Raw genomic sequence first — 12,005 nt, forward strand, 5'->3', positions numbered from 1 at the left:
GATCAGTAGTAATACTACTTATTGACACGTGTATTAACACTAGCATCTCTCTGTGTTGAATAACAAATCTTTGACGCACCCAAGTATGACTTTAAAGTATGAATTTAAAGTACTGTCTCTTTAAGAAACGCTGATGTCACCTCGAGCCCCTGCTGACCCCGGAGAGTCTTTTGATTGACAGGCTGTGAGGATCACGACTGAATTATATCTTCCGCTGGTTTACCTGGATTTCCTGGAGGAGGTCGAGGACAGAGATCTGTTGTGACACGTGCTGTCGGGGTTACACATGATGGTCTGCAGGAAGGGTAAGAACCCGGTGCTGGGCAGGTTCCGAGGTCCGACGTAACCTGGACCACAAAAATGTCAAGGTCAGAGCTGAAGCTTTTATTTTGGAAGTTTTCTGTCAATCATTCGTAGCGTTTTTATCCATCGACAATATTAAAACATCAACTTTTTCTGAAACATTAGAATAATAAGTTAATAAAATAAATGAACTATTTTCATTAATTAAGTTATTCCGGGAACTTGATTGATTGATTGAACCGTAGCCACAAATTGACACCTTAAATGTAGGTGATCCTCAGAACGTCGTGAGCAAGACACACCTAATATACAAAATGTTTCCTCCAGAGCCTCATGCGAGCCCAGATCGTGCAGGAAATAGATAGATTAATAAATCTCAATTAAAAAAAAGAAAAAAGTGCAAAGAACAAAAAAAAGTGCAAAAAGCAAGATCAAAGTGCAAAGAACAAAGAATAAGAAGACAAGTTCAAAGCAAATGGACATAGTTTGAAAAAAAAGAAAACAAAAGTAGCAGAAAAAGAAAAATAAGAAAAGAACATGAAAAAAGTTAAAAGAAAAAAGTGCAAAGAACAAAAAAAAGTGCAAAAAGCAAGATCAAAGTGCAAAGAACAAAGAACAAGAAGAAAAGTTCAAAGCAAATGGACATAGTTTGAAAAAAAAGAAAACAAAAGTAGCAGAAAAAGAAAAAAAAGAAAAGAACATGAAAAAAGTTAAAAGAAAAAAGTGCAAAGAACAAAAAAAAGTGCAAAAAGCAAGATCAAAGTGCAAAGAACAAAGAACAAGAATAAAAGTTCAAAGCAAATGGACATAGTTTGAAAAAAAAGAAAACAAAAGTAGCAGAAAAAGAAAAAAAAGAAAAGAACATGAAAAAAGTTAAAAGAAAAAAGTGCAAAGAACAAAAAAAAGTGCAAAAAGCAAGATCAAAGTGCAAAGAACAAGAAGAAAAGTTCAAAGCAAATGGACATAGTTTGAAAAAAAAGAAAACAAAAGTAGCAGAAAAAGAAAAAAAAGAAAAGAACATGAAAAAAGTTAAAAGAAAAAAGTGCAAAGAACAAAAAAAGTGCAAAAAGCAAGATCAAAGTGCAAAGAACAAAGAACAAGAAGAAAAGTTCAAATCAAATGGACATAGTTTGAAAAAAAAGACAACAAAAGTAGCAGAAAAAGAAAAAAAAAGAAAAGAACATGAAAAAAGTTAAAAGAAATGGTGCAAAGAACAAAAAAAAGTGCAAAAAGCAAGATCAAAGTGCAAAGAACAAAGAACAAGAAGAAAAGTTCAAAGCAAATGGACATAGTTTTAAAAAATAAGAAAAAAAAAGTAGCAGAAAAAGAAAAAAAAAGAAAAGAACATGAAAATAGTTAAAAGAAATGGTGCAAAGGACAAAAAAAAGTGCAAAATGCAAGATCAAAGTGCAAAGAAGAAACGTTCAAAGCAAAGGGACATGGTTAAAAAAAAAGAAAAAAAAAGTATCAGAAAAAGAAAAAAAAGAAAAGAACATGAAAAAAGTTAAAAGAAATGGTGCAAAGAAGAAAGAAAACTTGAAACGAACAAGAGAAAAAGTGCAGAGAACACCTTAAATGTAGGTGATCCTCAGAACGTCGTGAGCAAGACACACCTAATATACAAAATGTTTCCTCCAGAGCCTCATGCGAGCCCAGATCGTGCAGGAAATAGATAGATTAAAAAATCTCAATTAAAAAAAAAAGAAAAAAGTGCAAAGAACAAAAAAAAGTGCAAAAAGCAAGATCAAAGTGCAAAAAACAAAGAACAAGAAGAAAAGTTCAAAGCAAATGGACATAGTTTGAAAAAAAAGAAAACAAAAGTAGCAGAAAAAGAGAAAAAAGTAGAAAAGTACATGAAAAACCGAAAAGAAATGGTGCAGAGAACAAAAATAAAAGTGCAAAGAACAAAGAAAACGTGAAACGAACAATATAAAAAGAGCAGAGAACACCTTAAATGTAGGTGATCCTCAGAATGTCGTGAGCAAGACACAACTTATGTAGAAAATATTTGTAAGTGGTGTTTAAAATTCAGAGGTGAGGTCAAAAGGTCGTGCGATGTCACTTGGATATTTTAAATATTCTAAATTGATAAGATTCCGTCCAAGCGTGGATAACGTGGCGAACTCATTGTTCGTCTCACGACACGAAGAGAAAACTTGCACAAGGAAAATAAACACTTGGGTTAATATTTGATCAGGTTTTCTCAGTTAAACTCTAGAAAACAAACAAAGTACAATAAATGGTGTGTTTACTGTAAATCCTGAGAGGAAACACAGACGCGAGGATCAGGTTTCATCTCCATCAGCAGAAGATTCAAGAAACATTTCATCTCATCGCTGACTGAACCAAACATTTCTACTCCTGTATAAACTAGTCGTAACGACTTCAATTTATTCATTAATGTATTTTGTACCACTTTAATCTTGTAATTAATGTATTTTGTACCACTTTAATCTTGTAATTAATGTATTTTGTACCACTTTAATCTTGTAATTAATATATTTTGTACCACTTTAATCTTGTAATTAATGTATTTTGTACCACTTTAATCTTGTAATGAATGTATTTTGTACGACTTTAATCTTGTAATGAATGTATTTTGTACGACTTTAATCTTGTAATGAATGTATTTTGTACCACTTTAATCTCGTAATGAATGTATTTTGTACCACTTTAATCTTGTAATTAATGTATTTTGTACGACTTTAATTTATTCATTAATTTATTTTGTACGACTTTAATCACGTAATGAATGTATTTTGTACGACTTTAATTTATTCATTAATTTATTTTGTATGACTTTAATCTCGTAATTAATGTATTTTGTACGACTTTAATTTATTCATTAATTTATTTTGTACAACTTTAATCACGTAATGAATGTATTTTGTACGACTTTAATTTATTCATTAATTTATTTTGTATGACTTTAATCACGTAATGAATGTATTTTGTACGACTTCAATTTATTCATTAATTTATTTTGTACGACTTTAATCTTGTAATTAATGTATTTTGTACGACTTTAATCTTGTAATTAATGTATTTTGTACGACTTTAATCTTGTAATTAATGTATTTTGTACCACTTTAATCTTGTAATTAATGTATTTTGTACGACTTTAATTTATTCATTAATTTATTTTGTACGACTTTAATCTCGTAATTAATGTATTTTGTACGACTTTAATTTATTCATTAATTTATTTTGTACCACTTTAATCACGTAATGAATGTATTTTGTACGACTTTAATTTATTCATTAATTTATTTTGTATGACTTTAATCTTGTAATTAATGTATTTTGTACAACTTTAATTTATTCATTAATTTATTTTGTACGACTTTAATCACGTAATGAATGTATTTTGTACCACTTTAATCTCGTAATTAATGTATTTTGTACCACTTTAATCTTGTAATTAATGTATTTTGTACGACTTTAATCTTGTAATTAATGTATTTTGTACCACTTTAATCTTGTAATTAATGTATTTTGTACCACTTTAATCTTGTAATTAATGTATTTTGTACCACTTTAATCTTGTAATTAATGTATTTTGTACCACTTTAATCTTGTAATTAATGTATTTTGTACCACTTTAATCTTGTAATTAATGTATTTTGTACGACTTTAATCTTGTAATTAATGTATTTTGTACCACTTTAATCTTGTAATTAATGTATTTTGTACCACTTTAATCTTGTAATTAATGTATTTTGTACCACTTTAATCTTGTAATTAATGTATTTTGTACCACTTTAATCTTGTAATTAATGTATTTTGTACCACTTTAATCTTGTAATGAATGTATTTTGTACGACTTTAATCTTGTAATGAATGTATTTTGTACGACTTTAATCTTGTAATGAATGTATTTTGTACCACTTTAATCTCGTAATGAATGTATTTTGTACCACTTTAATCTTGTAATTAATGTATTTTGTACGACTTTAATTTATTCATTAATTTATTTTGTACGACTTTAATCACGTAATGAATGTATTTTGTACGACTTTAATTTATTCATTAATTTATTTTGTATGACTTTAATCTCGTAATTAATGTATTTTGTACGACTTTAATTTATTCATTAATTTATTTTGTACAACTTTAATCACGTAATGAATGTATTTTGTACGACTTTAATTTATTCATTAATTTATTTTGTATGACTTTAATCACGTAATGAATGTATTTTGTACGACTTCAATTTATTCATTAATTTATTTTGTACGACTTTAATCTTGTAATTAATGTATTTTGTACGACTTTAATCTTGTAATTAATGTATTTTGTACGACTTTAATCTTGTAATTAATGTATTTTGTACCACTTTAATCTTGTAATTAATGTATTTTGTACGACTTTAATTTATTCATTAATTTATTTTGTACGACTTTAATCTCGTAATTAATGTATTTTGTACGACTTTAATTTATTCATTAATTTATTTTGTACCACTTTAATCACGTAATGAATGTATTTTGTACGACTTTAATTTATTCATTAATTTATTTTGTATGACTTTAATCTTGTAATTAATGTATTTTGTACAACTTTAATCTTGTAATTAATGTATTTTGTACAACTTTAATCTCGTAATTAATGTATTTTGTACGACTTTTATCTCGTAATGAATGTATTTTGTACGACTTTAATTTATTCATTAATTTATTTTGTACGACTTTAATCTCGTAATTGTTGTATTTTGTACGACTTTAATCTCGTAATTGTTGTATTTTGTACGACTTTAATTAAATTATCAATTTATTTTGTACGACTCTAATCTCCTAATTAATGTATTTTGTACGACTTTAATTTATTCATTAATTTATTTTGTATGACTTTAATCTCGTAATTAATGTATTTTGTACGACTTTAATCTTGTAATTAATGTATTTTGTACAACTTTAATCTCGTAATTAATGTATTTTGTACGACTTTAATCTTGTAATTAATGTATTTTGTACGACTTTAATCTTGTAATTAATGTATTTTGTACAACTTTAATCTCGTAATTAATGTATTTTGTACGACTTTTATCTCGTAATGAATGTATTTTGTACCACTTTAATTTATTCATTAATTTATTTTGTATGACTTTAATCTTGTAATTGTTGTATTTTGTACGACTTTAATTAAATTATCAATTTATTTTGTACGACTCTAATATCCTAATTAATGTATTTTGTACGACTTTAATTTATTCATTAATTTATTTTGTACGACTTTAATCTTGTAATTAATGTATTTTGTACAACTTTAATCTCGTAATTAATGTATTCTGTACGACTTTAATTTATTCATTAATTTGTTTTGTACGACTTTAATCTTGTAATGAAATATTTTGTACGACTTTAATCTCGTAACGAATGTATTTTGTACGACATTAATTTCGTAATGAATGTATTTTGTACGATTTTAATCCCGTAATGAATGTATTTTGTACGACTTTAATCTCGTAATGAATGTATTTTGTACGACTTTAATCTCGTAATGAATGTATTTTGTACGACTTTAATCTCGTAATGAATGTATTTTGTACGACTTTAATCTCCTAATTAATGTATTTTGTACGACTTTAATTTATTCATTAATTTATTTTGTATGACTTAAATCTCGTAATTAATGTATTTTGTACGACTTTAATTAAATTATCAATTTATTTTGTACGACTCTAATCTCCTAATTAATGTATTTTGTACGACTTTAATTTATTCATTAATTTATTTTGTATGACTTAAATCTCGTAATTAATGTATTTTGTACGACTTTAATCTTGTAATTAATGTATTTTGTACAACTTTAATCTCGTAATTAATGTATTTTGTACGACTTTAATCTTGTAATTAATGTATTTTGTACCACTTTAATTTATTCATTAATTTATTTTGTATGACTTTAATCTCGTAATTAATGTATTTTGTACGACTTTAATCTTGTAATTAATGTATTTTGTACGACTTTAATCTTGTAATTAATGTATTTTTTACAACTTTAATCTCGTAATTAATGTATTTTGTACGACTTTAATTTATTCATTAATTTGTTTTGTACGACTTTAATCTCGTAATGAAATATTTTGTACGACTTTAATCTCGTAACGAATGTATTTTGTACGACTTTAATCTCGTAATGAATGTATTTTGTACGACTTTAATCTCATAATGATTTTTTTTATACGACTTTAATCTCGTAATGAATGTATTTTGTACGACTTTAATGAATGTTGTACATTTTCCATAAAAAGGAAAACATGTATTTATTTTTCACGACTGCAGATTAAAGAAGTGAAACAAAAACAGCCTCTTAAGTATGAAAATGGTCACGTGATCTGAAGAAACCTGACGCACGATCATAGAAGCTACAGATGCTGAACAAGGAAGTGTTTTCTGACTTAATCTCCAGCAGAAAGAAGTGCAGAGTCAGTGTTTCTGTGGACGTTGTTTTAACTAATCACAGCTTCAACCACGTATCACATTTGGTTCAGGCCTGACTAGACGATGTTGGGATTAACTTTCAACAATAGACTGTGTTTACGACACAATCCGACAGAACTCACATGTGTCTCTCAGGACGGCGGGGAAGCGCTGGCGAGTCGCCACGATGATGATGAAGATGAGCAGAGGCCAGCTGATCAAGGTGAGCGACCATAGCTGCCAGAAACAACATCAGCGTCAACATCTCCATCCAGATCATGGGCAGCAGACGCTGGACGACGACGACTCACCGGCTGACGAACGACGCGCAGGACGTTCTTCCACAGGAGGAGGCGGAGCTGACGGAAGAAGGCCATCAGCGGGGGCGGAGCTACAACAGATTAAGAAAAGAACGTGACTTTTTTTTAAATTACGGTTTTAGGCCCATCACAGCAGTTGACGGAAGAAGAACAAAGTGCAAACAAAGTACAAAGTGCAGAGACCAAGAAAAAAGGTGCAGAAACCAAAAAAGTTGCAAAGGACCAAATAAAGTGCAAAGTTCAAAGAAAAGAGTGTAAATACAATGAAAAAAAGTTCATTGAAAAACGAGGTGCAAAGATAAAGATAAAAGTGCAAAGAAAAAGATCAAAGTGCAAAGAACAAGATCAAAGTGCAAAGAACAAGAAGAAAAGTTTTTTAAAAAATTAAATGAACCGAATGAGAAATAAAGTGAAAAGAAAATGAAAAAAATCTGAGAAAAAGTACAAAGGCCCAAGAAATGTGCTAAGAACAAGATCAAAGTGCAAAGAACAAAGAAAAATTGAAAATTATAAGACAAAATGTGAAAAGAACAAGAAGAAAAAGTGCAAAGAAAAAGGTCAATGAACAAGACAAAAAGTGAAAAGAACAAGAAAGTAAAGTACAAAGAAAAAAGTGCAAAGAACAAGAAGAAAAAGTGCAAAGAAAAGATCAATGAACAAGACAAAAAGTGAAAAGAACAAGAAAGTAAAGTACAAAGAAAAAAGTGCAAAGAACAAGAAGAAAAAGTGCAAAAAAAGATCAATGAACAAGACAAAAAGTGAAAAGAACAAGAAAGTAAAGTACAAAGAAAAAAGTGCAAAGAACAAGAAAGTAAAGTGCAAAGAAAAGATCAATGAACAAGACAAAAAGTGAAAAGAACAAGAAAGTAAAGTGCAAAGAAAAAAGTGCAAAGAACAAGAAGAAAAAGTGCAAAAAAAGATCAATGAACAAGACAAAAAGTGAAAAGAACAAGAAAGTAAAGTGCAAAGAAAAAAGTGCAAAGAACAAGAAGAAAAAGTGCAAAGAAAAGATCAATGAACAAGACAAAAAGAAAAAAGAAAAATAAAGTAAAGTGCAAAGAAAAAAGTGCAAAGAAAAACAAGAAAAAATACAAAGAAAAGATCAATGAACAAGACAAAAAGTGAAAAGAACAAGATCAAAGATCAACGATGACTTCTCTTATACTTGTGTAACATCTGCAGAGAAGCAGCTTTTCCATGTTTTCATGATGTGTCACAATACGTATAAACGACGAATCATCGTCAAACAAACGTGGACAAGAGGTCACAGGTCGTATTTCTGAACAACTTTTGTTTACTCCTAATAAATAAAGTTGTTTTTTTTTAACTTTAAATAACTAGAAATAAAAAAAGCTCTGCTGATGTGAGGAGACGTTTTTTTTGTTTGACTTTAATTATATAATAAATTCATCTTTGTATGATTTTAATCTCACAAGAAATGTATAGTAAATGTATTTTCTACGACATATATCATAATAAATTGTTTTGTACAACTTTAATCACAAATGCACTTTTTCGTATAAAATGTCTTTGAGTTGTAATCATAGTTTCATAGTTTTATAGTTTTAGGATCTTTTGAGTTTTCTTTCCTGGGTTTTGGTATCTGAGACAAACTCACTTTGATGTTTAGGTTTAAAAATAGATTCATTCATTTTTAGCACATATATCAGTCTCGAGGCCCGCGGGCCAAATCCAGCCCAGCGACTCATCTCATGCGGCCCGACAGACGCTTGGCTCAAAATCCAAGCATTTTAAGAGTGAAAAGTAAAAGTGATGTCGAAGGAAAGACATTTGTTTCATGAATTCAAAGCCAGTCAACATTAGGCGCCAAAAATGAAAAGAAAACATCATCAGAATTCTACTTCCTGTTCATTCCTGACCAGTAATATCTCTTAAGTTTGGTCACATGACACGTCGAACCCTTCACACGCTCTCAATGAAACCGGTTATAAACCTTTTATTACAGACTTTCAAAGGTTTCATGTTATACTGGATCCTTCTTTACTTCATTACTTAAAATCCACTATTGATGAAAATGTTCTACAACAAAACTCCAGAAGCTTTTCTTTCTCCACCAACACGTGTTTGACTCTAACAAGCTCTTTGAATGGATCTTCTTCAGGTGCCACAATGTTCCTCCTCGATGACTCAATAAAGTTTTATCCATCCATCCATCCATCCATCCATCCATCCATCCATCCATCTTCTCGTCTCTAATATTTCAGGTTAAAATACTTGTGAATAATATTCAAAAATAAAGATGTATAAGTACACACACATGACTTCTCTACTCTATCCTCTCATCTTATCTCTAACTGTATCCTGCCTCACTCTTTTCTCCAGCCATCCGTCAACACCGAGTCTGGTTCTGCTCCAGGTTTCTTCTAAAAGCAGTTGTTCTTGGCCACTGTCACGCTGTGATTCACTCATTGTCGAGTTTTTCTTTTCTCCAAAATAGTCTTAAAGTGTCTTGAGATAACTTTGTTACGATGAGACACTTTAAATAAAGTTGAGTTGAATGTCGGAGATGACTATTATAAATATGGTACGATAGTGTGTTTGTGTGAAGAAAGTTGTGTGTTTTATCTGCTAGAATCTTGGTCTTGGACTTGAAAGTTTGCCTTTTAAGATACGATGGTGAAATACTGGACGAACACGTTCGTCTTCATTCGCTGCCGTAAGAACGGATCGATACGATCGATCGTCCATCAATGCAGTCGTTTGGAAAAAACAGAAAAACGGTTACGTTTTCAGAGTATTTTAGCAACAATGGAGGAGGGGGGGGGTTTTCCCATGATGCCACTGCCATTATTTGCTCGGTAAATCAGACGAAGTCTCCCGGGTCGGTCCAACAATACCTCGGAGGGACAAAGAGAATGTTCCCGAGGAAATTAAATACATGGTATTAACACCTAATTTTAGGTTTTTACTTTCTCCGTGATATTGAGGGATTATGTGAATAATCCTGGTGTGATTATGAAACCTATAATTTAACTTCCTGGATTAAACCTGAGATAAAAAGGAGTGAAATAAAGGTTCCATGATGACGGATCTTCTTTCTCACTTATGTCGTCTTTCACGACGAAACTAAAGAATCTCATGACACATGAGTCGACCTTTGTTCCCAGCAGTTCAATGATTTAAACATTTTATTAAAGTGTTTTCTAACAAAATATCAGGATTTAATCATGTTGAGTCATTAAGAATTGAACGGATAAATAATATATATAAGTGCGTCGACCTTTAACCCTTTACTGGATTCATCAGTGGGTTTTTAATTTCTTTTAATATCTTAATATGTTCTTGTACTACATTAAATTATCTTGTTTTATATTGTGCTGTTTTTAATTCACTGGATATTTTTAAATTGATTGTTATATTCAGAGCAACTTGAGACTGTCTTTTTCTGAAACAAAGTAATACAATTATTATTATTATTTTTATTATATAAAATCTATTCTATTCTTTGTCTCCATCAATAATAACTCAATTTAACTTAACTTACACAACAGTAATTACAATTTATCATCGTTTCATCAACAACTTGTTAAAATTAAACAACTAAATATTTATTTTATTGATTTATTGACAATGTTCTGTAGTAAAATGTGTGTTTTTATATATAAATAACGATTTTTTTTTTACACAATACAGGATGAAATGAACCAGTGGTTTTCCTTGACGTTTGTAAATGTCAGACATTTGGACAAAGATCACCTGAAGCGAGATAAACGTCTTACCTGTTGAGATTTAAACTTTGAAAAAAATGTCACAATGATTCCAAATCTTCGGAGTCAGTGACAGAGAACATGGCGGCGCTGTTGTCTAGCATGAGGTCCAGTCCATAAACCTGCAGGTGTCAAATAAACCAGAGAGAAATCGTGTCTGTAAATCCGAGGCTGAAGGTTCTGATTCTGAGCTCACCTGTCGCGAAGCAGGTGAGTCGGTGAAAGGGGGCGTGTCCAGGTGGACACCTGTCCGTCACGCTGGGTGGAGACGAGGAAATCTTTGCTGCGACGAAAATAAATGTGTTTTTAAAGTATATGTTTAACGTAACTTAACGTTTGTTCATTTTCTGGAAGATTTTGGTTGTTTTCTCGTAAATCTATATATAAAAGCGCTCGCGTTGCGCCGGAAAAGCCCGAAGTTCTACGGAGAATGACGAGTCCGCGGATGTGACGAGACATGATAGAAATAATTTTAGATGAATTTATTACTATAAATAATCACCATTTTTATATCGTTCAGAACAATTTGACCAGAAATCTTTCATTGTATCGATATGAAAATATTTTATTTACCGTTTCAGGTACATGTTCATGTCATTATTATAACAATGAAGTTTTATTTTTGTCCCTTTTAAATAATGAAACAAGAATAAAAAAAGAATTGTATTTATTTATTCAACTCAAACTTATACAGTCAAATGGAAAATGTTAACATATTAATTCTAATAATCTAATGATTTCATGTTTTTAAATGTATAAAACAGAAGCTTTAACTCGATCAATTATAACTTATATAAATTATATAAAATGATGGAAATACTTCCACCTTTTCCAATGTAATCTTTGTTATTCGAGTCGAATAAAACATTTTACTAAAATCCTGTTTCTTAATTAAATTGAAATGAGATTTTAATTTAAAATACATTTTGTTTAAACCTATTTTAAATATAAATGTTATTATTTATTTACTCAACAGACCAAATATAATTAGATGGAAACGTTTCAATACTAATTCAATTCACCTCATGATTTAATTTGCTTCAGTGTAAAAAACAGAAGTTTAATTTGATTAATTGTAACTTTTAAATAATATAAAAAGGTGGAAATACTTCCCAAAGATCTCAAGACGCTTCACGCAACACTGAGAAAAATACACCAAGTTAATTTAAAATGTCTACTTTTTCCTTTTAATTTAATCTAAAACTTGTTTGTTTTTTTTTAATTCAAAAGAA

The 12,005-nt window shown here is 29.8% G+C and overlaps 1 protein-coding gene across 1 annotated transcript in view; it reads right to left on the reverse strand.

Moving 5' to 3' along the window:
• Window positions 1–10,944, reverse strand: part of abca12 (ATP binding cassette subfamily A member 12) — a 113,886-nt gene extending 102,942 nt beyond the window's left edge. The window contains exons 1-4 of the mRNA XM_087804388.1: window positions 10,786–10,944; window positions 7,037–7,116; window positions 6,869–6,962; window positions 224–347 (exon numbers count right to left, since the gene is read on the reverse strand). Coding sequence (XP_087660514.1) covers window positions 224–347; window positions 6,869–6,962; window positions 7,037–7,102 — 284 coding nt within the window. The 5' untranslated portion in view covers window positions 7,103–7,116; window positions 10,786–10,944. The remainder of the gene's footprint in view (window positions 1–223; window positions 348–6,868; window positions 6,963–7,036; window positions 7,117–10,785) is intronic.
• Window positions 10,945–12,005: the final 1,061 nt, after the last annotated feature.

This window comes from Callionymus lyra, chromosome 12 (genome assembly GCF_982586985.1).
Source record: "Callionymus lyra chromosome 12, fCalLyr1.hap1.1, whole genome shotgun sequence".
Lineage (NCBI taxonomy): Eukaryota > Metazoa > Chordata > Actinopteri > Syngnathiformes > Callionymidae > Callionymus > Callionymus lyra.